The 27,931-nt window shown below is 57.2% G+C and overlaps 1 protein-coding gene across 6 annotated transcripts in view; it reads right to left on the bottom strand.

Moving 5' to 3' along the window:
* CAMKK2 (calcium/calmodulin dependent protein kinase kinase 2) overlaps positions 1 to 26,314 on the bottom strand; it is a 53,184-nt gene extending 26,870 nt beyond the window's left edge. For 2 of the 6 annotated variants that reach the window (XM_051837777.2, XM_051837779.2), the window contains exons 1-2: positions 21,637 to 21,660; positions 7,163 to 7,692 (exon numbers count right to left, since the gene is read on the bottom strand). In XM_051837777.2, coding sequence (XP_051693737.1) covers positions 7,163 to 7,633 — 471 coding nt within the window. In that variant the 5' untranslated portion in view covers positions 7,634 to 7,692; positions 21,637 to 21,660. Of the gene's footprint in view, positions 1 to 7,162; positions 7,693 to 21,636; positions 21,661 to 25,618; positions 25,756 to 26,168 lie in introns of those variants that run through there. The other 4 variants (XM_051837780.2, XM_051837781.2, XM_070066171.1 and 1 more) reach the window with 4 other exon arrangements.
* Positions 26,315 to 27,931: the final 1,617 nt, after the last annotated feature.

Genomic DNA, 27,931 nt, shown 5'->3' with positions numbered 1-27,931 from the left:
TTGGGTCCCTGCCACCCACATGGGAGTCCCAGATGGAGTTCCAGGCTTCAGGATCCAGCCTGGCCCAGCTGTGGCAGGTACAGGCATTTACAGAGTCAACACCTGGATGGAAGATCTCTGTCTGTCTCTCAAATAAATGAACACACACACATTAATTAAAAAGATTTTAATGTAATACTATGATATGAAGTCTTTTAATACCCAACAGCTGCTCCCACTTTTTAAAGGCAAATTTTAAATTAAACAATTAATCATGATGACATCACCCTGCAAAAGTATAGAAAGACTTAAGAGAAGAGAATCTGTACACAGCCTTAGCGGAGACAAAGGCTTCTTGGATGACACACAAAAAGTAAAAGACAGAAAAAGAGGGGCCCAGCACTGTGGGGCAGCAGGTTAAAGCCCTGGCCTGCAGTGCCGGCATCTCACATGGGCACTGGTTCTAGTCCCAGCCGCTCCTGTTCCGATCCAGCTCTCTGCTATGGCCTGGGAAAGCAGTAGAAGATGGCCCAAGTCCTTGGGCCCCTGCACCCGTGTGGGAGACCTGGAAGAAGCTCTTGGCTCCTGGCTTCGGATCGGCACAGCTCCGGCCATTGCAGCCATCTGGGGAGTGAACCAGTGGATGGAAGACCTCTCTCTCTGTCTCTACCTCTCTCTCTGTAACTCTTTCAAATAAATAAAATAAATATTTTTTTAAAAGAAACAAATGATAAGAGGGACAAAATTAAAACTTCCGCTCTTCAAGATGTTATCAAAAAAGAAAAGACAAAGTCCCAGACTGACAGAAGCCGCTCAGGGCACAGCTATGAGACCAAGGCCCAGTACCCACAATAAACAAAGAGCTCTTGGGACTCACTAACTGGACAATGAACAACCCAGCTGCTGCAGGCATCAGGGAGTAAACCGCTGGATGGGAGCACTCACTCTACTTAAAAAAAAAAAAAAAAGTGAGGCCAGCGTCATGATGCAGGCTAAGCAGCCACCGGTGACACCTGCAACCTGTATCAGAACTTCCGAGCCAGCTCCCTGCTGTGCACCTGGGAAGGCAGGGGGAGATGAGCCAGGTGCTTGGGCCCCTGCCACCAACATGCAAGACCAGGATAGAGTCCCAGATTCCTGCTTCAGGCTACCCAGGCCAGGCCATTCTAGGCATTTGGGGAGTGACCCAGCAGACGGACGGTATCTCTCTCTGCCACTCTGCCTTTCAAATCAATACAATAAAACTTTTCTAAAAAATGCACATTAGAGGCTGGTGCTGTAGCACAGCAGGTTAAAGCCCGGGCCTGCAGCACCGGCATCCCATATGGGCCCAGGAACAAGTCCTGGCTGCTCCACTTCTGATCCAGCTCCCTGCTAATGCACCTGGGAAAGCAGTGGAAGATGGCCCAAGTGCTTGGGCCTCTGCAGCCACGTGGTAGACCTGGAAGAAGCTCCTGGCTTCGGATCGGCTCAGCTCTGGCTGATGCAGCCATTTGGGGAGTGAACCAGCAGATGGAAGACCTCTCCCACTCTGTCTCTACCTCTGTCTGTAACACTTTTAAATAAAATAAAAGATAACTTTTAAAAAATGCATATTAGTCATCAAGGAAATGTATATCAAAGGCATACCCTCGGGGCCAGCGCTGTGGCTCACTTGGTTAATCCTCCGCCTGCAGCACCGGCATCCCATATGGGCACCGGGTTCTAGTCCTGGTTGCTCCTCTTCCAGTCCAGCTCTCTGCTATGGCCTGGGAAGGCAGTGGAGGATGGCCCAAGTGCTTGGACCCCTGCACCCGCATGGGAGACCAGGAAGAAGCACCTGGGTCCTGGCTTCAGATTGGCGCAGTGCCGGCCGTAGCGGCCATTTGGGAAGTAAATCAATGGAAGACCTTTCTCTCTGTCTCTCACTATCTAACTCTACCTGTCAAATAAATTAAAAAAAAAAAAAAAAAAGGCATACCCTCCAGGTTCATTAAAGTCAGGAAAACTGACCAGACCCAGCTTTGCAAGAACAGAGCAAAAAAACCTTCACTTGCTACTGACGGGAGGTCAATGAGGCCTCAAATGGTCTTGCAGTTTTTGTTTTGTTGTTTTTAAAAGACTTATTTATTATTTGAAAGACAGAGTTACAGAGAGGGAGGGGGGAGGCCAAGAGAGAGATCTTCCACCCACTGGTTCACTCCCCAAATGGCCACAAGGGCCAGGGCTGGGCCAGTCCAAAGTCAGGAGCCAGGAGCTTCTTCTGGGTCTCCCAAGTGGGTGCAGGGGCCCAAGCACTTGGGCCATCCTCCACTGCTTTCATAGGAGCATTAGCAAGGAGCTGGATCAGAAGTGGAGCAGCCGGGACTTGAACCAGCACCCATATGGGATGCCAGTGCTGCAGGCAGCAGCTTAGCCCACTTAACCAGCCATAGCGCTGACCCCTGGCAGATCCTTAACATAGACCTACCAAATCCCAATCCAGCCACTCGATACACACCTCCCATACAACCCAGCCACTCGGCTCCTAAGAGAAATAAAAACATGTCCACAAAGACACATATACAAATGCTCATAAGAGCTTTTTCTTGTAAAAGTCAAAAACTGGAAAGCAAACCAAACATCCACCCACCGGTGAATGGAAGAGCAAACCGTGATCCATCCCTTCAACAGGCCACTACTGAGCAGTGGGAAGCAATGATGACAGGTTTACAAGCAACATGGCTAAATCTCAGAAGCATTATGTGTGAGAGAAGCTACGTTACAAGACCACATACTAAACAGCCCCTTACATACAATTCTAGAAGCTGCAAACAAATCTGTAAAGATTTAGAAAAAAAAAAGTAGATTTGGGGCCAGCGCTGTGGTGTAGCAGTTTAAGCCACGGTCTGCAGAGCTGGCATTCTATATGGGCGCCAGTCAAGTCCCAGCTGCTCCACTTCTTATCCAGCTCCCTGCTAATGCACCTGGGAAAGCAACAGATGATGGCCCAAGTGGGCCCCTGCACCCACATGGGAGACTCCGAAGAAGCTCCTGGCTTCAGATCGGCCCATTTCTGGCCATTGCGGTCATCTGGGGAGTGAACCTGCAGATGGAAGCTCTCTGCTCCTTTGTAACTCTGCCTTTCAAATAAATAAATAAATCTCTTTTTTTAAAAAAATTAGGTCATCAGCGTCCCAGGAAAGGGGAAATGGGGAAGGAGTGGATTATCGGGCCTGCTAGAAGTATCCATTACCTTGCTGGTGACGATGGCTTCACAGGTGTAGACATACATCAAAACTAGACATGGTCTACACTTGGAAGAGGTGCAGTGCTGTTTGTTTGTTTTTTGACTTCAATCGTACTGGGGCTGGCATTGTGCCACGCAAGTTAAGCTGCCTTGGCATCTCGTATTGAAGCACCTGTCCCAGTCCATCTCCCTGCTAATGCCCCAGGAAGCATCAGAAGAGGGAACAAGTACTGGGGCTCCTGCCTCCCATGTGGGAGACCCAGATGGAGTTCCAGACTCCTGGATTCAGTCTGAGCCCAGACTCAGCTGTTGCAGCCATTTGGGGAGTGAATCAGCAGACAGAAGATCTCTCTCTTTCTATCTTCCAAATAAAAAAAATCTTCAATCATCCACTTACATAGTTAAGGGGAAATATTAAGTGATATAAGAAGTAAAACTGTTGCAGAAACAAGACAGAAAACCAAGCACGCCTTGTCACAGATGAGCCCAGAGTTTCCCATCTGGGGAGTGAACCAGTGGATGGAAGACCTCTACATCTATCTCTTACTCTCTCTTTCTGCCTCTGCCACTCTCTCTCTTTCTCTCTCTGTAATTCTGCCTTTCAAAAATTTATTTGAGGGGCCCTGCTGTGGTCTGGGCATCACCTGGGAGGCTGAGTGGTCGGTCCTCCCACCCAGGCCCAGGCGTCCCGGCTTGGTCCCCACGGTGGCGCTGTGGGGAGGAGCCTTAGCAGACGGACCTGGTGGGCGCCCGTAGGCCCCTCAGAATGCAGTTTTCACGACCTTCGAATAAAATCCTGGTTGGGTCTGGTCTCTGCTTCCTGCCTACCATCTGACCTTCACCTCCCCCACACACCTTCACACTCGCTCCACCACAACCACCTGCTGCGCTCACCAGAGGCCAAACCAACACAACCACCAGATCTTGGACTTGAACCTCCAAAGCTGTGAGCTACATATGCCTTTTTTCATCACAGAGTTAACTGTCTCAGGCACATCGTGCCAGTAAGAAAACGGTGCCCAACACACCCCTCCAACGCTAACTCTCTTTCTGAGCCCTGCTATCAGTTTGGTGTATACCAAGGGTGGGGAACCTTTTTTCTGCCAACAGCCATTTGGATGTTTGATGATTGTTTACAGGCCACACGAAATGTTCAACTTGAACAGCAGCCTGCAGGGACTGGCACTGTGGTGTAGTGGGTAAAGCTGCCACCTGCAGCACCAGCATCCATGTGGGCACCAGGTGGTGTCCCAGCTGCTCCACTTCTAATCCTGCTCCCTGTTAGTGCACCTGAGAAAGCAGCAGAAGATGGCCCAAGTGCCTGGGCCCCTGCATCCGTGTGGGAGACCTGGAGGAAGCTCTTGGCTTCGGATGAGCCAGCTCCGGTCATTGCGGCCATTTGGGGAGTGAACCAGCAGATGGAAGAACTCTACATCTCTGACTCTGCCTTTGCTACTTTCTCTAATTCTACCTTTCAAAAGTTTACTTGAGGGGCCAGCGCTGTGGCACAGTGGGTAAAGCCGCCACTTGCAGTGCCAGCATCCCATATGGGTGCTGGTTCAAGTCCCGGCTGCTCCACTTCTGATCCAGCTCTCTGCTGTGGAGCCAAGTGCTTGGGCCCCTGCATGGGAGACCCAGAAGAACCTCCTGGCTCCTGGCTTCAGATTGGTGTAGCTCCAGCCATTGCAGCCATCTGGGGAGTGAACCAGCGGATGAAAGATCTCTCTCTCTCTCTTCTTCTCTCCCTCTCTCTCTGCCTCTGCGCCTTTCAAATAAATAAAAAAATCTTGAAAAAAATTGATTTGAGTTAGAAAATCTTCCATCTGCTGGTTCACTGCCCAAATGGCCATAACAGCCAGAGCTGGGCTGATCCAAAGCCAGGAGCCAGGAGCTTCTTCTGGGTCCCCTACAGGGGTACAGGGGCCCAAGTTCTTGGGCCATCCTCTGTTGCTTTCCAAGGCATATTAGCAAGGAGCTGGATAGGAAGTGGAGCAGCTGGGATTCAAACTGGCGCCCATGTAGGATGCTGGCATGTCAGGAACTGCTACAGTGCCCCAATAAATCTTTTCAAGAATTCACCTGCTGTAGATGTACTGAATGTTGAGTCCCACCTGTGGCTGCCTTGGCAGGGCCAGAACAAGCAAGCTCACAGGCCATTATCTGCCTGTGGGCTGTATGTTCCCACCCCTGGTGTTCGCACTTGCAGGCCCTTTCTTGGTGTGCATTGGAAAAAAAAAAAAAATCCAGAGTATCACTGGGGACTGGGGCTTGGGAAGGCATGGATGATGTCACATTAATCCATTTCTCCACTTCCTTTTCTTGATCTCACAATGGCACCAGCCAGCTCCTGGTCAGAATGCACATCTGTCCTCCCACCTGCTCACAGCCCTCCCCACACGGTCGATGCTTAGCTGCTCTTGTTCCCCTGAGACATGGAGGGATGCGAAACGTAGAGGTGGGGGCCCTGGGGAGCTGCCTTTAGGATCCTGCTGCCTCCTAATCCAGTCCCCAGACGCTGCTGAAGTGACCTCCCGACAGTCCGCCCGACCTTGTCCACTCCGGCACGCAGCTGCCTCCGGGCACGGGGCTCACTCCATGGCCGGGCCTTCGAGGCCCTCTGACCTCAGGGAGTCGTCTTCATTCTCCCTGTGACCTCTGACGAGCTGCATTTCCCAGCGCTCCCGCAGCCAGGGCTGGCCACAGGGCTGGGTTCTGGCCAGCGGAAGGTAGGCGGTTGTTGGGTAGAGGGTCCACGTGAGAGGACCGACTCAGGAGGCAGATGCCTTTTTGGCCCTCTCCCTGCTCCTCCGTCCTGCCTGGAGAGAACCAGGTGGGTCCTGGAGCTCCTGGCTACAAAATTATTCTGCATGAAAAACAAGCCCAATTCTGTGACTGTCACCTTCATTTGAACCAACACAAACCCAAAGTGTCCCCGACCTCCATGGCCACAGTGCTCCTGGCCACGGACCCATCCTGCAGCTAAGTGAATTCCATCCACGTCCCCATCCCGTCAGCCCTCTGGCCCCACGACACTGAACCCTCCACGCGGTCATGTCCACTTACAGACATTCTACCCAGCCCACAGAAGCGCATCCCCTGCAAGATAAAGCCAATCCAGATTGCGACTCTTCTCCCAACTAACACTCTTTCCACAAATATCTTCCAGCTCCCACTGTGCGCCAGGCGTTGGCGCTAGGCTCTGGGGACGCAGTGGTGATGAGGGGTCCCTACAGAGCTAACTTCTAGCTGGGGGCACAAGACAAGAGATGAACAGCTGAACACACACCCCCCCCCCAGATGGTGGGCGTTACGAAGAAAGGAGGGGGTTACAGGCAGAGAGGGGAGGGGCCGCCCTGAGGAGGGTGGGTGGCAAGGCCTCCCGGGAGGCGGTGATGGCTCAGTGGAGACTTGCACACTGGATTCAGACAGCTTCGAGAAGTTTGCAGGGGTCGGGGGAGGTTCCAAGCAAAGGAACGGGAGAGTACAGAACTGCAGGAGAGAACCGGCGTGGGAGTCCCCGGAATACAATGAAGGCAGGCGTGGGCGAAGCTGGTAAGCCAGCAGCAGGGGGGGGGGGGAGGCCTGAGAGCCCTGTGGAGGGAGGGGGTCTGAGTTCTAATCCACCCTCAGGTGCTGACGGAGAAATACACAGGAAATGCCGGACTCACAGCTCTCAGCAGTGGGTACCAGGGCCCTCAGAGACCCGCCACAGCCCCTCGCCTGTGCCTGCATCTCGTGGCTGCGGCCTCCCACTGGCCGTGGGACTGCTCTGTCCACTCCCATGCCAGTCACCCCCACCAACGACGGAGAGCAGCCTGCCCGCCCCCCTGGTTCTACGAGTGCACAGTAGCCACGGACCCCGGACCATCCCTCTGCTGGCTTCCTTCCCTTCCCGGGGTGCTGTGTCTCCCACCTGAATCCCCTTGGGGCAGCCAACCCAACAGGAAGACCCTGGGAGGCAGGGAGCACACACACCTGCATGCCCGTGATGGAGACGTGGTGAGACTCCACCGTGGGCCGCCTGGGCAGCCGCGGCGAGGACTGTGGGGAGCTGGCGGGTGAGTAGGGCACGGACGGGTGGATGCAGCGTCCATTCATGTCCAAGCTGCTGCTGGCCGCCAGCCTGCCCTGGGACCGCTCCTGCAGGGAGAGCTTGCGACCACACAGGTGGGGCCGGGCCTGGGAAGCAGAGGCGTCGAGGGGGACCTCCGGGCCATCGGCCTCCAGGGGTCCTTGGTCCTGGGCCAAGCTGAGGTCCACGGCCCGGCCCGGCTCACACTCAGTGACCACGATGAAGGACTCCATGCCCAGGCGGATGCTCAAAGACGAAAGGCCTCGCAGGGCCTCGCAGGACTTCTGGCCTTCGATGCTGCTGCCCCCGCCCCCCAGGTCATCCTGGGGGGCAGCCGGGTCGCCGCTGGGCTGGCTAGAGATGCATGATGACATGGTGCATGTGCTGACTTCCTCTGTCGCTCCGGGGCATGCCCATCCGGCAGTGACGGCACCTGCAGAGACAGGAAGGGTCAGCGGCTTCCACCCCGAGCCGGCGGGGACCAGGAAGGGAACGCGACCCCTCCTGGCCCAAGCTGATGTCTAATTCCTGTCGGGCCAACATCCTAAAAGCATCTTGCAAAATCCGATGTGCTCTGATCTCGGAGCCTGTACGGAAAAGCGGACTCTGTACCTCATCTTATTCTTTCAACTTTTTTTTTTCTTGGCGAGGCAGAGAGACAGAGACAGACAAAGAGAATGGCTCCAAACTGCTGATTCACTCTCCAAATGCCAACAAGGGCCAAAGCCAGGAGCCAGAAACTCAATCCAGATGTCCCACATGGATGGCAGGAACTGTTACTTAAGCTGTCACCACGGCCTCCCAGGCAGCTGGAGTCGGGAGCTGGAGGTAGGTACTGAACCCAAGCATTCCACCAAGGGCCTTGGGCACCTTAACCACCAGGCCGAATGCTGTATCTCCTTATTTTAGTTTTTTAAACTTTATTTTTATTTATCTGAAAGGCAGAGCAACAGAGAGAGAGAGAGATCTTCCATGCACTGGTTCATTCCCTAAATGCTCACAACAGCCAAGGCTGAACCCGGTCAAAGCCAAAAGCTGGGAAGTTGACCTTGGTCTCCCACACGGGGGCAGGAATCCAACTCCTTGAGCCATCACCTGCTGCCGGCCAGGGTGCGCATTAGGAATCCAGAGAGGAACCAGCGGCAGGACCCGATCCCAGGCACTCGAACACGCAATAAAGGCGCCCCAAGAAGCGTCGTCACCTGCTATGCTCCGACGCCCACCCCGGAGCCTCCTCACACCCCACGACTAAGAATCCACGCTCAATCCCTGTAGCAACCAAACACAAGGAAAACCCCGAGAGCTCACCTGCCCCTGGAGCACGGGCAGGGACCTGGGCCCCCTACGCCGGGCTTCCCTATTCTTTCTTCCTTCGAGGGAACCCCTAAGGATGTTAGTTGGGTTCTCTTGATTGTTAAAATCAGTAGGTTTTTTTTGTTTTTTTTGTTTTTTTTTTTTTTTTTTTTTTGACAGGCAGAGTGGACAGTGAGAGAGAGACAGAGAGAAAGGTCTTCCTTTTTGCCGTTGGTTCACCCTCCAATGGCTGCCACGACTGGTGCGCTGTGGCCAGCGCACCGCGCTGATCCGATGGCAGGAGCCAGGTACTTATCCTGGTCTCCCATGGGGTGCAGGGTCCAAGCACTTGGGCCATCCTCCACTGCACTCCCGGGCCACAGCAGAGAGCTGGCCTGGAAGAGGGGCAACCGGGACAGAATCCGGCGCCCTGACCGGGACTAGAACCCGCCGGTGTGCCAGCGCCGCAAGGCAGAGGATTAGCTTAGTGAGCCGCGCCACCAGCCTAAAATCAGCAGTTATTTTAACTATTTAAACTTTTTTTTTTTTTTTTGACAGGCAGAGTGGACAGTGAGAGAGAGAGAGACAGAGAGAAAGGTCTTCCTTTTTGCCATTGCTTCACCCTCCAATGGCAGCCGCGGCCGGCGCATCGCACTAATCTGAAGCCAGGAGCCAGGTGCTTCTCCTGGTCTCCCATGGGGTGCAGGGCCCAAGCACTTGGGCCATCCTCCACTGCACTCCCTGGCCACAGCAGAGAGCTGGCCTGGAAGAGGGGCAACCGGGACAGAATCCGGCGCCCCGACCAGGACTAGAACCCGGTGTGCCGGTGCCGCAAGGTAGAGGATTAGCCTATTGAGCTGCGGCGCCGGCCAACTATTTAAACTTAAATATTTAAAACGGCAGGCAGGGTATCAGTACATAGTTTATAAAACATCTCCCAAAGGCAGGCATTCGGCACAGCTGCTGAAATGGCGATATCCTGTCTCAGAGAAGCTGGTTCAAGTCCCAGCTCCTCAGCTTCCGACCCAACTCCCTGCTAATGCGCACCCTGGGAGGCAACAGGAACAGTTCAAGAAGGTGGGTCCCTGCCACCCATGTCGGGGACCCAGACTGAGCCCTGGGCTCCTGGTTTGGGGTTGGCCCAGCTCAAACTGTTGCAGGTATTTAGGGAATGAGCTGGCGAAGAAAAGATCTGTATCTTTTCAAATAAAATGAAAATATAGGAGGCGATGCTGTGGCATAGAAGGTTAAGCCACCACCTAAAGTGCTGGCATCCCATATGGGCAACGGTTCAGACCCGGGCTGCTGTACTTCCAATCCAGCTCTCAGTTAAAGCTCCTGGAAAAGCACCGGAAGATGACCCAAGTGCTTGGGCCCCTGCACCCATGTAGGCGACCCAGAAGAAGCTCCTGGCTCCTGGCTTCAGCCTGGCCCAGCCCTGGCCGTTGCAGCCAGCTGGGGAGTGAACCACCAATGATGGAAGATCTCTCCCCGCCCCCCGCTTTCTCCTTCTCTGTATATATATCTCTGCCTTTCAAATAAATAAATAATTTTTTTAAAAGAAAAGAATATATAGTTTAAAAAAAAAAGCATAATCTTATTAGTGCTGTAAAAAGAGGTGCTATAAAAAGACACTGCAGGCCAGCGCCGCAGCTCACTAGGCTAATCCTCCGCCTTGCGGCGCCGGCACACCGGGTTCTAGTCCCAGTCAGGGCACCAGATTCTGTCCCGGTTGCCCCTCTTCCAGGCCAGCTCTCTGCTGTGGCCAGGGAGTGCAGTGGAGGATGGCCCAAGTGCTTGGCCCTGCACCCCATGGGAGACCAGGAGAAGCACCTGGCTCCTGCCATTGGCAGCACGGTGCGCTGGCCGCAGCGCGCCGGCCATTGGAGGGTGAACCAACGGCAAAGGAAGACCTTTCTCTCTCTCTCTCTCTCACTGTCCACTCTGTCAAAAAAAAAAAAGACACTGCAGCTTGGGGCACCCACACCCCTCACCGGAGGGCCGGGTTCCAGTCCCAGCTGCTCCATTTCCCACCCGGCTTCCTGTCAATGTGCCTGGGAAAGCAGCAGATGGAGACCCACGTATGTGGGTTCCTGCATTCATGTGAGACCCAGACGGAGCTCCTGACTCCTGGCCCAGGCCTGGCTGCTGCAGGCATCTGGGGAGAGAACTGACGAACAGAAGATCAATCTCTCTCTGCTGCTGCTGCTCTGCCTTTCAAATAAGTAAAAAATAAGTAAAACGCCGAATATGTTTCAATGGTTAATTTTCTATCATGTGAGCTTCGTTCTCAATTAAAAAGATGAACACGCTCCCTCAGGCTGTCACTTCTCTCCGTCTCTGGGACAGAATATTAACCTTTGGTTCTTGTGTTTGACAAATTCCGCTGGACAAATGTCACAGGTGCCACTGGAATGCAGAGCACATCTGAGGAGGGAGACGCTGGCCTCTCCGTGCCCATCACTCACGTCACAAAGGATGTCTCCGGTGCCGGGAAAAGCGTGGGTACTCAGCAGATTTATGGGTGACTAACACGATGTCTTGATGTCACAGAGCCGGGGCAGGGGGCAATAGAAGGGTGCAAAGAGTAACACGAAGCCAGGGCCCCCTGGAGGATCTGGCTGGGAGGCAGAGAAATGTCACCTGGCCCTCTTGGGACAGTCCTTCCAGAAGTTTCCAGAAGTATGTCTGAAACATCTACTATGTCAGGAATATGGCAGGGAAAATCCAATGGGAAAAGCATTAGGAACTAACGGCAACACCCCAGTCACAGGCAGAGGTCACGGTAAAGGAGCCACAACAAACCCACCACGTGAGACGATGCTCAGCCTCTCACAACACGAGCAGTGCAAATTCGAACCGTGCAGGGTACTGCCTGCACAGCAGTTCCTCCCCGGGGGTGTCCCCCAGGAAGTGACAGCAGAGACCCAAAGTGACACCTGCACACCCACGAGCACCGCGGCTTCATCCACAACAGGCAAAAGGCAGAACCAACCCAAGTGTCTGTCGACACGTGGACACGTCGGTAAAACATGGCAGAGCCTTCCGACACACGCTGCAACGCCGACAGCATCACACTCAATGCAGCAAACCAGATCCTAACGCCATGTGATCCCACCTACATGAGGCACTGGCAATGCGGGCAGAGTGAGGCTCAGAGAAGAGAGGGCGCGGGTTTAGAGAGGGGAAGACAAGCAGTTACGGTTTAGGGGTACAGGACTCCCTTGTTGGTGATGAAAATGAATGACGGCAACAGCCTACAACACCGTGGACGTACTTAATGCCACCGAACTGTATACCTAAAATGGTCAAGATGGAACATATAGGTAGAGTTCACCAAAATTAAGATAAGAATAAGACTACGGGAGGGCACTTGGCACAGTGGTTACGGCTCCTCTCGGGAGGCCCACATCCCCTCTCAGAGTGCCTGGTTCAGGTTCAGCTCCACTTCTGAGCCCGGCCTCCTGGGGGAGCAGCCGGTGATGGCTCAGGTCGCTGGGTCCCTGCCATCTATTGGGAGACCTGGCTTGAGCACCTAGCTTCCAGTTTTGACCTGGCCCAGCCCCAGCTGTGGGGGCATTTGGGAAGTGAACCAGCAGAGCGGGGACCTCTGCCTCTGTCTCCCTCTTGTCTTCTGGATAGATGCAATGTTTAAAAATAAAAAAAAGAATTACTATTTTTTTCATCTATCAGACTGGGAAAGACAGAAATATGAAAGATTAGCACGTCTGGGTGAGGCTGTGAGGAAGTGGATGCTTTTAAACAATGCTTCTGGAGGAAGATTGGCCAATATTCCACAAAATGTCAAACGCACACACTGGGGCCCGTGCATTTATCTTATGGCCAAGCTTACACAGGTAGAAACTGATGCATGTATGAGATTATTTTGGTAGTGTGGTTTTGATGAACACCCTAAATGAGATACATCTATCCCAAGAGGGATGCATACATGCATTTCAAAAACAGGTGGCTCTGCACACGCTGAGGTGAGTTAGTGCCAAGGCACACTGTCACTTTTGGGAAAAGCCAAAGCACTGGTGTGCAGCGCTGGATGGGAAAGCCCACCCTGCAACCGTGACTGCAGGTGCACTGTGCACGTGCGCAAAGAGGCACAAGAAAACGGCAGCAGTGGCCTCAGGGGAGGAGAAGGGGGAGGTCGGGGGACAGGGCAGGAGGCTCTCACTTGTCACTGTGTTCACTCCCGCATCAGCCGCACTGGTAGCTTCTACAATGGATTTGTTTCAACTGATTGATTGATTTGAAAGTAGAGCCACAGAGGAAGACAGAGAGATCTTCCATCCGCTGTTCACTCCTGAAATGGCCGCAATGGCCAGGTCTGTACCAGGTCAAAGCCAGGAGCCAGGAGCTTCCTCCAGGTCTCCCACGTGGGTGCAGGGGCCCAAGTACCAGGGCCATCATCCACTGCTTTCCCAGGCCAGAAGTAGAGCAGCCAGGAATCTGGAACCATATGGATACAGCGAGGAACCATATGGGATACCGGTACTGCAGGCCCTGGTTTAACCTACTGTGCTACACCACTGACTCCCAAAAATGAATTTTTAAAAATTTTATTTTTTTATTTGAAAGGCAGAGTTATAGAAGGAAGAAAGAGGCCAGCGCCGCGGCTCACTAGGCTAATCCTCCGCCTGCGGTGCCGGCACCCCGGGTCCTAGTCCCTGTTGGGGCACCAGTTCTGTCCCAGCTGCTCCTCTTCCAGTCCAGCTCTCTGCTGTGGCCCGGGAGTACAGTCGAGGATGGCCCAAGTGCTTGGGCCCTGCACCCACATGGAAGACCAGGAGAAGCACCTGGCTCCTGGCTTCGGATAGGTGCAGCACGCCGGCCGCAGCGCACTGGCCATAGCGGCCATTTGGGGGGTGAACCAATGGGAGGAAGACCTTTCTCTCTGTCTCTCTCTCTAACTCTGCCTGTCAAAAAAAGAAGGAAGAGGGGCTAGCGCTATGGTGCAGTGGGTTAACGCCCTGGCCTGAAGCGCTGGCATCCCATATGGGCGCCGGTTCTAGTACCGGCAGCTCCTCTTTCAATCCAGCTCTCTGCTATGGCCTGGGAAAGCAGTAGAAGATGGCCCAAGTCCTTGGGCCCCTGCACCCTTGTGGGAGACCTGGAAGAAGCTCCTGGCTCCTGGCTTTGGATCAGCGCAGCTCCAGCCATTGCAGCTCTGGGGAGTGAACCAGCGGATGGAGGACCTCTCTTTCTCTCTCTCTGCTTCTCCTCTCTGTATAACTCTGACTTTCAAATAAATAAATAAATAAATATAAATCTAAAAAAAAAAAAAAAAAAAAAAGAAGGAAGGAAGGAAGAGACAGCGAGGTCTTTCATCTGCTGGTTCACTCCCCACATGGTGACAACAGCCTGGACTGTGCCAACTCAAAGCCAGGAACCAGGGGCCAATCCCCAAAAATGAATTTTTGAAAGAAATAAAACAACCGAAGTTTACAGTGACAAGGGTCGTGTTGGGCAAGAGGTGGCGGAGGCTAGCATCATGGTCCAGAGGGTTGAGCTGCCACCTAAGACACCAGCATCCCTTATGAACATGAGCTTGAGTCCTGGCAGCTCCACTTCCAATCCAGCTCCCTGCCAATGCTCCTGGGAAAACATCGGAGGGTGGCTCAAGTGCCTGGGCCTCTGCCATCCCTGTGAGAGACCCAGATGGAGTTCCAGGCTCCTGGCTTTGGCCTGGACCAGCCCTGGCCATTGCAGCTATTTGGGGAGTGAACCAGCAGAAAAGATCCCTCTCTCCCTCTCTCGCTGAAACTCTGCCTTTCAAATAAATCTTCCTTAAAAAAAAAAAAATACAAGGTATGGGGATGGAGCAGTTGGTCCTATCCCCTATTCTTCTATCTCAAGATAGTGGTGTCCCTGTCTTAGCTGTCACACCAGTGAAAAAGCACAATGAAGTCTGACATTCTCTGGCTCCAGCTGTCAGTCCTCTGCCACAAATCCTTCAAGTTCAACAGCCGGGGCTCATCCTGGCGTGCCTCGGACAAGTGCCTTGGCCTCTCGCAGCCTCAGTACTACCTTCTGTACAAAGTGGTGCCCGCCCGAAGTCACGGGAATCCTGTCTCCCACTTGGCTAAATGCTGGAAAAGGTATTCTTCCAGCAAACACCTGCTGAGTGCCCACGGCCAGCCAGGCTGTGTTCCAGAATGTTCCCAGGAGGCACTGATGTCCCAGCGGCTGGCCAGTGTACGGCGCACATTCCTAGCTGGGTGGGCCGGCCTCCCCCAGGGCTCCGGGAGGACCAGGCCCAGCACCAGAGCCACCTCTGACTAGGTACAAGGGTTCCTGAAAAGAAAACGAGGCTTGGCAGCACCTGGCAAAGTCAGTGGAGAATTCTTTGCTTCTCGCCAACAGAAAAACAATTGCTTATCGATCTGCACTCCAGGCCAAGGACAGCGCGCCACCCGCCCCAGCCAAGCTGCTTTTAATCAGTCTCCTTGGCCAGGCAGTGTCTGGCCAGCGCCTCCCCGGCGGCCTCGGAGGTCTGCAGGAGGAGGCAGGAGCGGGCTCAGATGAGGTCAGGAGCAGGTGAAGCCAGGCCTCAGGCCCGGCCAGGAGGTGTGTCCCAATGAGTGTGTCCCTCGCTGCCCCTACAGAGACGAGGCCACTGCTCTGAACAGCTGTGGGGTCCCAGACCCTGTAAGGATTTGATGACCGCTACCCACATTCTCCCCAGGGGAGACAAAAATCGCACGCAGCTTGAAGACAGCGACAGCACTCACTCACCTGAGTACATCTGGCACCGCACAGAGCTGAGTGTTCTGCCTGCCCATCCAGCCCTCGCAGGGAGGGCCCTCTGCAAAAGGCGGCCCATGAGTGACACGAGTGATTTTGGGGGTCCATGGCACAAGGGCCTTTCTGCCAAGCTGCCTGAGTTGGACAAAAAGGCCAAGAGCCCTCACGCCTGTGCCTCCTGGCCGGGCCCTGGGTCTCCCCGCATGCCCTGTCCCTCCCATGGCAGGCAGCTCCGCGTGAGCCACCAGACCCGGCCTGGAGCGGAGGGACCTGGGAACCCAGCCAGGATGAAGGACAAGGCCAGGCCGCAGGAAATGCGCTTCCCTTTTCCGGGAGCTGTTTCCAGACTCACACCTGCTGCCCATCAAACACACAGGAGCTCCTGGCAGAGCCCCCAGGAGCTGCAGGGCAGGGCGGGGTGGGGGGCAGCAGGAGCACCAGGCAGGTGCCCCAGCCCTGAGACACACCCTGCAAGGACGCTGAGGTCCCGGGCCCCGCAGGACACCGGAGGGGCCCACCATGGTTCCAAGGATCGTGCCAAGCGCAGGGACTGTATCCTCACTGGGCTGATGAGCCGGGGCCAGTCTCATCCACTCTCCCGTGGGGAGCCTGTGGCCCAAGGAAGGCCTGAGGAAACTCATTCCTGCAACTGCTGCTTCCACAAGCAGCCGCGCACGATAAAGAGCACAGACGTGGCCACAGCCCGGGAGCCAACAGCCCGAGAGGCAGCCGTGCATCTGAGACACGGAGAGCACCAGGCAGGGCTATGCAGGGGAGGACGCATTTTGGCTGAGACCAGCAGAGTGGGCAGGTGCCAGGGGGCAGAGTCTTGCCGCAGGCAGAGCAAACAGTGTGAGAAGGCCCTGAAACAGGGAAGGAGTGGGAGAGTCGAGAGAACAGGAAGTAGACCCCAGGCCTGGGGCCCGTGAAGCTGAATGAGGTTGGGGAGGGGCGGCTGGGGAGCCAGAGCTTCGTAGAAAGCTGGAGAGGAGGAGAGAGACAGATGTCCCAGGGCAAAGCGACAGGAACCCTCCAGACTCTGCTATGGGCTGAACTGGGTCCGTCTGCCTCCAGAGACACGCTGGGGTCCCAGCCCTTGGCCCCTCTGAGCGCAGTCGCATTTGGGCAGGTCTCTGAAGAGGTGACTATGTTAAAACGAGGTCATTAGAATGAGCCCTGATGCAGGTACCAAGTGTTCTCACAAAAAAGGGGAAATTGGGACACAGACCCAGACACGCACATGGGGAGAGTGACGGTAGGGGCAGAGAGGAGGCCACGCTTCTACAAGTCAAGGACAGCCAAGGTCACAGGCAGCCCCCAAAGGCGAGGAGAGGGGCCTGGGTCAGAAGCCCCATCAGGGCCCCCCCCAGGAACAGCCCTGCCGACATTGGAGCTGGGGGCTGCGAGAGAAGCGGCTTCTGCACCCTAGGACAGTAACCTGGCACCCGCCTGCCGGTGAGGTTCAGAGAGGCTGGCTGCCCTGGGAGGCCAGGCGGGCTCAGCACCCTGGGCTTGGGGCCTGGGTCCAGCAAGGAGTCCTATGAGATCCAGGGACACCAGCTTCTACAACTGGGTCTCCTTGAGCACTCTGCAGCCTGGGGGCCCCGGGACAAAGGCAGGAGAGCTAGTTCCAGCTTCAGAGTCTACAGACACCTTGCCCGCCACTGTCCCCAGAGCCAGAGGTTACAAATGCGAGTCTCGGGCAACATCTGGCCCCTGACGTGTTCTGTTTGGCCTGCGTGACGTTCGAAACTATTTCCAGAAGATGCCAACATTTCAGAGCTGGATTTCAAATACGAATCAGAATTTCCTGAAAAAATTGGGACACCCAAATAGCACTGGGCCCGAATTCTATCCTGGGCAAGGGACACACCAGCTGGTACACCACAGTCCTCACCACTCCCCCAGTGCCTCCCCAGCGCTGAAGCCAGGCTGACCGCCGCGCTCCCCTCCCCACATCTCCTGACCCACCCGACCCTGTCACGGATCTGAATATGCGGCGCCTGCCTTGAGAGTCACTGGTGTCAGTGCTGGAAGGGGCACCCATCCGTGGCCACCTGCTCCACACGTTTCATCCCACCAGGGAGAAAATGGAGAAAGATCTACTGATTTGTCCAAAGCCACACAGCAGTTCCAGGCAGAGCTAAAACCGGCCTCAGTGCTTCAGGAGGGGGCTAAAAATGGCAGGCCAAGCCCAGCGAAGGCCACACCCCCTGGCTGCACCCAAACCCCCATCACAGGGGAGCACCCTCTCGTCTGCTGCCTGGGACCTCGGCCTGTGCTTGAGAGAGGGGAGCGCGGACGCAGCAGCTCACAGGGCTCGGACAGGAAATGCACAGGGGCCGGGCTCATCAGAACGTGGCCCCGCTTCCCTGCTTGCTGCCCTGAGCTCCAAGGCCTAGAATTTTCTAGGACACTGTTGCCACTCGATAAATATTGGCTGGAGGTCATTGTTTATTTCACCCATCCTGAGGCCACGCAGGAGGTCAGCAGCTTTCGTGAGCCAGCCTAGAATCAACATTCCTCTGGGCTGATAACAGCAGGCCAATTGACGTCCGGGAGCCCGTTCGTCCACGTGAGCAGCGGCCCCGTGACGCCGAGCCTACCATCAGCTTCAGCGACTCGCGTGACCCAGTCCTGGCCAACTGGGCATCAAGTGCTCTGGTCTCATGGTCGATTCCAAAGTACACATGTGACCCAGGTCAGTGCAGTGGGTCTTGTTTATTCTGGGATTTTTGGGGAGATGTGTTGGGAAAGAACGTCCCTCTTTCTGTTGACCTTGGAACTCTGAGGACACACTCCCAGAGTCAGCAGGGGCTGGGGAGATCCCCACCTCGGAATGACCAAAGAGGCAACGTGCAGAGGAAGTGAAGCTGGGAACGGTGTGTGGGCACCTGGACCCAGACACACCTGAAGCCCACATTCCCCAAAGCTTGTGACTGGTTTTGTCATTCACCACGACTAGCGGCACAAAGCTAAGTGCCAGCAAAACTTCTCCTCCGGGCTTCCTGCAGATGTTCCCCCCCTACACCGGCCAGGCCAGGCTGCAGTGCGGCCACCGGTTGCCTGGCAACCTCCACAGCCTTCACCTTGATGGTCAGGTGGCACCCACACTTCCAAAGGACCGGGAGGGCAGGGGAGGCCTGAGGAACAGGGCGAGGGGCAGGACGTGAGTGGCACGTTCATCACCAGGGGGCGTCGCTGCGGCAGCAACCTCGGGAGCTGCGGGAGAGGACCGGGCACGGCCAGCCCCCGTCCGGGACTTGGGGTTATTCTAAGCCTGTGTCAACTCCCTTCATTGTCCGTCAGGACGCCCACGTGCTACATCAGAGTGCCTGGCCCGTGATTTCAGCTTCCTGCTGATGCAAACCCCAGGAGGCAGCAGGTGACGGCTCAAGGTGCACGTGGGAGGCCTGGATTGAGTTCCTGGCTCCCAGGTTTGGAGCCCCAGCCTCAACGAGCATGGGGAGAGTGGACCACAACAGGTGGCACCTCCGGCTCTCTTCCCCTTCAGTAAAGGATGACAGTAATTGTCACAACGGTACTGCCAGCGACCCTGTTCGCCAGCAAGGAAGCTGAGGCACAGAGACCTGAGTCGCCCACCATCCCCCGGCCGAGGGCGAGCTGCGGGAGGGCACAGGTGTGTGCGCTCACCAGAGAGACGCCCCAGAAGGACTTCCGGCAGCTGCTGAGCTGAAGCCCTGCAGCTGGCTGTATCTCATCTCAAACTTCTCATCTCTCGTCTCGACGCCGACTCGCCCCTTTTATCTCCCCCTCCACCCACGTGCACACAGCTCTGCATGCTTGCTCACGTGTGTGCTGTCATGATCTGTGCACACTCTCGCGCTTCTCGCCATCTGCACGCTCAAGGCTGCAGACAGAGTCGCTGAGACCCGCAGGAGGAAGATGACCTCGGCAGAGCCATCGTGCCCTGCCCTCTGGACACTCCCAGACCCACCGCTCACTGGCGTAAACCCCTAAACTGCCCGAAGAGCCCTTCGCAGCTCCTATGGGGTCGAAAGGATGGCCCAGGGGTCGGCACTGGTGGCCCAGCGGCTTAAGCTGTTGCCTGCAATGCTGCCATCCCCTGTGAGTTCAGGTTCAAGTTCCAGCTGCTCTGACTTCAGCCTGGCCCAGTCCCAACCAGCAGCCATTTAGGTAGCGACCCAGCAGGTGGAACTCTCCCTCTAACTCTGCCTTTCAAATAAAAATAAATAAAATCTTTTTTAAAAAGAAACAGACAATGGGCCGGCACCGCGGCTCACTAGGCTAATCCTCCGCCTTGCAGCGCCGGCACACCGGGTTCTAGTCCCGGTCGGGGCACCGGATTCTGTCCCGGTTGCCCCTCTTCCAGGCCAGCTCTCTGCTGTGGCCAGGGAGTACAGTGGAGGATGGCCCAAGTGCTTGGGCCCTGCACCCCATGGGAGACCAGGATAAGCACCTGGCTTCTGCCATCGGATCAGCACGGTGCGCCGGCCGCAGCGTGCCGGCCGCGGCAGCAATTGGAGGGTGAACCAACGGCAAAGGAAGACCTTTCTCTTTTTTTTTTTTTTTTTTTTTTGGACAGGCAGAGTGGACAGTGAGAGAGAGAGACAGAGAGAAAGGTCTTCCTTTGCCGTTGGTCCACCCTCCAATGGCCGCCGCTGCAGCCGGCGCACCGCGCTGATCCTGGCAGGAGCCAGGAGCCAGGTGCTTTTTCCTGGTCTCCCATGGGGTGCAGGGCCCAAGCACCTGGGCCATCCTCCACTGCACTCCCTGGCCATAGCAGAGAGCTGGCCTGGAAGAGGGGCAACCGGGACAGAATCCGGCGCCCCAACCGGGACTAGAACCCGGTGTGCCGGCGCCGCAAGGTGGAGGATTAGCCTATTGAGCCACGGCGCCGGCTTAGGAAGACCTTTCTCTCTGTCTCTCTCTCTCACTGTCCACTCTGCCTGTCAAAAAAAAAAGAAACAGACAATGGGGCCCTTCCTACAGGCAGACATCGAAAGCCAGGCAGGTGGCGGCAGCCTGAGAGACGAAGGAGGACGAATGTGTGGGTGAGGATGGGTGTGTGTTAGGGGCTGGGTATTAGGCTGGAATTGGCTTATTTCTGCTCTTCGAATGAACCCCTCCCAAGCTTTCACTGAAGCAATGGAAGAAGTGGGCAAAGAAGTGGAAATTCAATTTGTAATGAAAAGAAAAAGGAAGACTCCCAGCCCAACATTTCACAGCCTGGCAAGTCAGAGATGGGGGTGCCCAGCCTGGACCCCAGAGACCCTCTGCCTTGCTCACCCCCCGGGCCCCGGCCCCTCTCCCTCTTTCCCCCACCTCAAACAGCCCTAGCACAGAGACCAGGAGGGCACCAGGGGCCAGTTCTGCAGAGCCCACCCTGTCTCCCATACTCGGACCCAGAGAGCAAGAAAACTGGGATCAACCTAAATACAATCCTCCTCTCCAGCGGCCTGGAAGGCAATGCCCCAACCCACTTTAAAAACCCCAAAGGGGCACTGGGCCCCTTCCCGCCCCTCCACACCACCAGCTCCCCACGCCTCATCTCTGAGCCCCTCAGCTCCCCAGAGGACCCCACATCTTCCCCTCCAGGTTGGAATTAGCATTTTTATCTCAGCAACTGCCACCTCTCTACTATTTACAGAAGCCACAGGGATAAAAAGAGACAACATAAAAATAGTTGTTCAGCAGCTCTCGGGGTGGGGGCAAGACAGCATCTTCTCCTTTCTTTCTCTTCTCTGCAAAAGGGAACTACACAAAAGGCTCCCGACACTTCAGAGACCTGGGAACTCCTTGGGGACCAGGACGGGGACCCAGAATTCCTCAGGTCCCCAGGGCAGGGCCAGTCAGCCACCAGTACCCCCAAAAGGAGAGCGGAGTGAACCACGGAGCTCCCAGAGCCAAGGCTGAGTAACACGCGCGCCCTGCCCTGCCACTGTCCCTCCCAGGCCCCCTTCCAGCCCTTCAACAAAAACAAGCCAGTCCGGAAAACAGAGCAAAACAAAACTTTGGTTTTTCTCTTTGCTTAAAATGTTTCGTAATTGGGAAAAAAAAAATCAGTGGCAACACAACAAACAGGACTGAGCCGGGAAACACTGGCAGCTAAAATAATCCCTTCCCCATCTTGATCGCAAACATCCCTGGCAGGGAATGTGGGAGCCAGGGGAAAAATAATCATTCAAATGTTATTTCTCAGAGTCAAACTCTTGGAAGATGTCTCCTGAGGAAGGTGGACGCCAGCCCGCGGGAAAATGGCATCACTGCTGGCCCAAAGAGGCGGGGGAGGCACACACGCAGAGAAACCACACAGGGCCCAGGAGACCCAGCGCCTCGACTTTCTCACCTGCCAAATGGCGCCGCTCACAGCTCGGCTCCCCGTCGGTGCTCTGCACCCTGCACAGGACTGGGCTGACCCCACGCGTGGCCACAGGGCTGTGGCACCGTCTGGTGAGCTTTTCTATACTTCTTGGATTTACTTCCCTGGAAATAGTCTCACAAAATTTACACCAATAAAAAGCACGTCGGGGGAGGCCAGTGCTGTGGCATTGTAGGTTGAGTTTCCACCTGGAACCGGCATCCATGAGCACAGGTTCGAGACCCGGCTGCTCCTCTTCCGATCCAGCTCTCTGCTATGGCCTGGCAAAGCAGTAGAAGATGGCCCAAGGCCTTGGGCCCCTGCACCCACCCAATTGGGAGACCTGGACAAAGCTCCTGGCTCCGGATCGGCCCAGCTCCAGCCGTTGTGGCCATTTGGGGAGTGAACAGTGGATGGAAGACCTCTCTCTCTGTCTCTGTCTCTGTAACACTGTCTCTCAAATAAATAAATAAATAAATCTAAAAAAAATATAAAATAAAAGCTCATGAAGATGTACATTTAACAAATCAACAGGACTGCAAAGAACGGAAGTGAGTGACACCTAGACCAGGAGCTGACCCCGGAGGCAGCGGGCTGGGGGGAGAGGCAGGTGTGGGGGAAATTAAAGGTGGTCCCAAAGCCCTGTTCTGGGAGGCTGGGCCCCGACTGATGCCAGAAAACCTTCCTTGCACCGCCTGCTCCCTGCGGCGGGGTGACAGGCTCACGGCTTCCACGCAGAGATTATTCATGAAGGGGCTGCAAGGACACAGGAACGCAGGAAGTGGCCTTCAGAAGCCTGCACGACGGAAAGAACCCAAATATCCAGCAACGGGTGAATGGACAAACAAAATGTGGACGGTCCAGGCCACAGAGCATCGCTCAGCCGTGGAAGGGAATAAAGCCCGACGCACTACGGCACGGATCCACCTCGAGGACACCACGCTAGGTGGAAGAATGCGGACGAAGGGTCACACGGTGGGGCCCAGCGAGGACACCACGCTAGGTGGAAGAATGCGGACGAAGGGTCACACGGTGGGGGCCGGCGCTGTGGCTGCTGCCCGCAACACCAGCATCCCAGATGCGCACCCAGTTCAAGTCCCAGCCACTGCACTTCCAATCCTGCTCCCTGCTGATGCGCCTGGGAAAGCGGTGGAGGATGGACCAAGTGCCTGGGCCCCTGCACCCACCTGGGAGACCCAGATGAAGCTCCTGGATCCTGGCTTTGGCCTGACCCAGCCCCAGCTGTTGCAGCCATTTGGGGAGTGAACCAGCAGATGGAAGACCAGTCTCTCCCTCAAATAAATTCAAATAAATAAAATAAATCTTTAAAAAAAAAAAAAGCCACACAGCGTACGAGTCCAGTAATGGGAAAGTTCCAGAACAAGTAAGTGTAGGGACAGCAGATTCCTGACGGCCAGGGCCTGCGAGCAGGGGTGTCAGGAGCCAGGAGTGACCGTTTAGTGACCGGGGGCCGATGAAACGCTCTGGAACTGGACAAAGCCGGCTGCACAGCTCTGCAATTGTGCTAAGTGAGGCTCCATCACTCACTCTAAAAGTTAAGCATTGCTGGCACCGCGGCTCACTAGGCTAATCCTCCGCCTTGCGGCGCCAGCACACCGAGTCTAGTCCCAGTCGGGGCACCGGATTCTGTCCCGGTTGCCCCTCTTCCAGGCCAGTTCTCTGCTGTGGCCTGGGAGTGCAGTGGACGATGGCCCAAGTGCTTGGGCCCTGCACCCCATGGGAGACCAGGAGAAGTACCTGGCTCCTGCCATCAGATCAGTGCGGTGTGCCGGCCGCGGCGGCCATTGGAGGGTGAACCAACGGCAAAGGAAGACCTTTCTCTCTGTCTGTCTCTCTCACTGTCCACTCTGCCTGTCAAAAAAAAAAAAAAAAAAAAAAAGTTAAGCAAGCTCCTGGCTCCACTTCCACCCCGTCCGCTGATGGACACCAGGGAGGCGGCCACGATGGCTTTGGTGCCTGGGCCCCTGCCACCCATGTGGGAGACCTGGATGGAGTTCCTGGCTCCTGGCTTTGGCCTGGCTCAGCCCCAGTTTCTGCAGGGTTTGGGGAGTGAATCAGTAGATGCAAGCTCGATCTCTCTCCCTGTCAATAAATAAAGTGTTAGATGTTTAGGTTGGTGTTACGTGGATTTTATAAGCGCGTGTGAATGTCCATTAACAACTGAGTAAGCGAAGAGCACAGATGGAAAGAAGAAAGGCCAATTCTAGCATAGCAACGCAGCCTCCTCGACCCATGGACGGGAGGGCGGAGCCAGCACAGCCAACCCGCAGCCTCGTCCGAAGGGGAGCCACTGGTGGGAAGACGGAGCTTCAGAGACAAACAGCAGGACCAGGCCCTGTGCCTCGGCGGAAGTGGGCAGTGGTCTGCCTCGGCGGAAGTGGGCAGTGGTCTGCCCGCTTCCCTCGGGCAGCAGCTCGGAGGGGAGGCAGCCTCTCCAAGCCCTTCCGTGACACGGGGTCGCAGCAGGGGAAGGCCGGCTCTGGTCCAGGTTAAAATCTAAAACGCCCTGGAAGCAGGCGTGCCCCCGCCCCAACCGTTCCTCGCTACCCCTCACAGGGGCATCTCCCATCCAGGCTTAGCCCCCCCCCCATGCCCTCCCCCTCCCCCTCCCATCCAACCTCCCCCCAAGGCCCAGCACAAGCGACACCTCCCTCAGGAAGCATCCGGGATTTACTCCCAAAGGAAGGGATTTCCCCAGAACTTCCAAGGTCCTCTGCCCCCTCCGTTCCCACAACTTTTATCCCTGGTGGTGCTTCCCGGTGGGGGCACCACAGGGCGTGTGGGATGCGGCAACTCTGCACGGCCACAAGCCAGGGTGCTCAGCACCACCCAGGCACCAGAAGCTGCCCCCACATTGTCCAAATGCTCCTGGGTGGGTGGGAGACAGCCCCCTGCCAAGAATAACAGCCTAGGTAGTAGGGGCTACATCGGCCCCTGACACCTGCAAAGGGCCCGCGGAGCTCTGTGCCCCTGGGAGACAACCACGGGCTCAAGAAGCTGCCAGCGGTGAGGCCAAAAAGGCTCTCGGCCCCGCCACACACCCAGTCGCACCCGGCTGTGCGACCCCGGGAAAGTCACTCAACCTCTCTGAGCCCGTCTCCAAACCGGGACTAAATCCTAGCCACCAAGAGTGCCATCCTCCATCTCCTCCCCATCTGCGCAGGATTCTGGTAGGCGTTAAGTGTGAGATGATGCGCGCACCACACAGCACAGCCTCGGGGCAGAGCAGGAATAAGTGCCGGTTATTAACGTTATTATTGCCCAAGTTAGGAGCTCGCCCGATGACGCCTATTATTCTTTATTACAAAAATGCGCCGAGCACCCTCATCACCGACGCCTGCACTCCTACAGGAAGGGGCTGGAGCAGCCATCTGACGCTGCGTCTGCCCAGCAGGCACAGTTTACTCCCAAAGTGTGTTTTTTGGTGAGGCGGTTGGAGCTCCCATCCCTAGGGCCTCCCCTCTCCCACCCCCACCCCGCCTGGCTGCAGCAGACCCCCGCCTCTTCAAGGAACAAAGGAGCCAGGGGGACCCAGGGCGCGCCGCCCTGGCAGAGCCAGCGGCGGGGGAGTGGTAAACACCACGCAGCTCCAAGGCACCTCAAGTTTCCATCGCCAGGGCGGCTGTCTCAGCTGAAGGGCGAAAGTTGCCTCCAGGGAGGCGGCCGCCGCGCGTCCCACCCGAGCCCGGGGCGCCCCCGTCTCGCGGCTGGCACTGACAAGTCCCCACCCAAGCTCCATCCCTCGGCCTCCGCCGCGGAGAGGCTGGGCGCTGGGCAACACCCCGCTGCCCAAGCCGGGCGGCGCCCCGGGGCCCAGGACCCCGCGCCGAGAGGGGCTGGGCCCAGCATCCCGGAGTCAGGCGCAAGGTGCCAGGGTAAGGCTCCTCTCCGCATTCCCCGCCTGCTGCAGCCCAGGCAAATTTAGGTCAAAAGGACCAAGGCTTCGGACCTGCGGCGGCGGTGGTCAGGGGCAGACCGTGCCCTGCGAAGCGGCCGAGGTCCCCACCCTCGCTGCTCTGCGGTCCTGCCACCCGGTGTCCAGGCGGCCGGGGCCTGGGTTTGCCCCAGACCAGCGCGCGAGGGGACGCGCCAAGTCCGCGGGCCCCACCTCCCCCGCGCGCTCCAAGTTCCCCCGCCTGACAACCGCGAGGGGGCTGGGCCTACGCCGCCTCCGAGACCCTCCACAGCCCCGGCCGCCCCGCGACACCGGTTCCAAACTCTGCGCCCGCCCCCCGCCACCCAGGCCGGTAGCGGCCCAGCCGACGAGGCCACCCCGAGGCCCCGAGGCGGACGCGGGGAAGGGGCGCGGGGGGCCGCATCCCTCCACGTGGCGGGGCGTGGGGTGCTGCACGTGGGGTCCCCTCCGCGGAGGGGGCCCCCGGGGCTCTGTCTGCAACCCCGGCGGCGGCCCCCTCGCCTCGAGAGGGCAACGGCGACGGCGCCCGGGGGCTGCTGCTGCGGCGGTGGCCCCGGCCCCCGCCCGGCTCCCGCCAGCTCACCTGGGCTCCGCGCCGCCGCCTCCCGCGCGTTGCGCCCCCGGCTCCGCTCGGCGGGGCTCGCTCGGCGGCCGCGCGCTGCTCTCCGCGGTGCGGGCGGGGGCGGGCGGAGCCGCGGGGCCCGGCTCGGGCGCGGCGCCGCCTCGGGCTGCGCGGGGATTGGCCGCGGCCGCTGGGAGCCCGGGCGCGGCACCGCCCGCGCCCGCCACGCGCCGCTCCCTGCGCGCCCCCGCCGGCTCGGCCCCGCGCCGGGGCGGGGAGGGGAAGCGGGCGCCGGCGCGACGGGGCCGCGGCCAAGGCGCAGGGGCGGGCAGGGGAAGTGAGGCGCGGCCGCGGGCTCCGGGGCGGGTGCCGGAGCGCCGGAGGCCGCGCTGCGCTTTGCACCCGCCCGTCCCGCGGCTCTCGGCGCGCACCTGCCGGGTGCTCCTCCGCGGGCGGGCGGGCGGGCGGCGCTCGCTTTGTTTTAGCCAAACGCAGGGCGGCGCCTGAGTCTCAGAAAGTTCGCTGGGCTGGCTAAGTCCCGCCCCAGGTTTCGGGTCCCCCACCCGCGTTCGCGGCCGACCCGCTGCGCAGGGCCGGCCCCGGAGGCTGCGGAAGGAGTGCGCCTCCCACCCCCACCGCGCCTGGATGCGGCAGGCTGCCCGGAAGCCGCCCGAGTTCTGACTTTCGCAGGAGACCGCCCAGAAGCTTGGACAGGCTGGGTAGCGGTACCGCGAGGGGTGGGGCGGGGAGCCGGACCAGAGCGCACGAGTTGTCTGACGCGTGGCCCCGGGGGCGCCCGGAGACCTGTCCCGGGCGGACAGCGACCCCAGGCCGCTCTTCCCGGCCCTGCCGTGCAGCCCCTCGGGACTCGGGAGCTGGGGGAGGCCGCAGGGCCCCCAGCTTCGAAGGCTCCTCGCGCGCTGGGCGGATCCCCGGCCCGCTTCTGTGGATTCCGGGGAGATGCCCCCCCCCCCCACTTTCCGAGTCTGGGAGGCCCTCTGCGATGGCCGTCTGCAGAGGGAGACACAAAACCTGTTCCACTCCTCCAGTGGTCTGCTCCACCTCGTGGAAGGGGGTGCGTTACCGTTGTTTGTCCAACACCAGGAACTCGCAGAGCCCCGCGTGGAGGGAAGAGCAAGGTGCGGAGCACAGGGCGCTGCGCAATCTCTGGGCAGTTTTTTTTTTTTTTTTTTTTTTTTGATTTATTTATTTATTTGAAAAGCAGAGTTAGAGAGAGGCAGGCACACACATGCGCACCCGAGAGAATCTTCCACACATCGGTTCACTCCCCAAGTGGCTGCAATGGAGCCAGGAGCTTCATCCAGGTCGCGCACGTGGGTGCAGGGGTCCAGGCAGTTGGACCACCCCCGCTGTTTTTCCAGGCCATTAGCAGAGAGCTGGAGCAGCCTGCACCTGAACCAGCGCCCATGTGGGAGGCTGGCATGGCAGGCAGGGGCTTAACCCACTGCACCACAAAGCTGGGCCCCTGCTCGTGTGTGTTTTACAACCCTCTCGGAATGTGTTGCCCAGGACCCAAGCTTACATCCGAGTTGTTTAAAAAGTCAAAGGGAATGAGTGCACCCTGAATTCATGAGCAGGAAGCCGGGACAGAGACTCCGACAGGGGGCATAAGGAACACTAACGTTTTATTCCCTTTGCTTATAAATGAATGTAGAGCAAGTAACAGAAATGGTAATAACCAGTTTTTTTTTTTTTTTAATTTTTTGACAGGCAGAGTGGACAGTGAGAGAGAGAGACAGAGAGAAAGGTCTTCCTTTGCCGTT

The sequence above is a fragment of the Oryctolagus cuniculus genome, chromosome 21, assembly GCF_964237555.1.
Source record: "Oryctolagus cuniculus chromosome 21, mOryCun1.1, whole genome shotgun sequence".
Classification (NCBI taxonomy): Eukaryota; Metazoa; Chordata; class Mammalia; order Lagomorpha; family Leporidae; genus Oryctolagus; species Oryctolagus cuniculus.
Note: the sequence above shows the minus strand (reverse complement) of the source record. Positions and strands in the feature narration are given on the sequence as shown.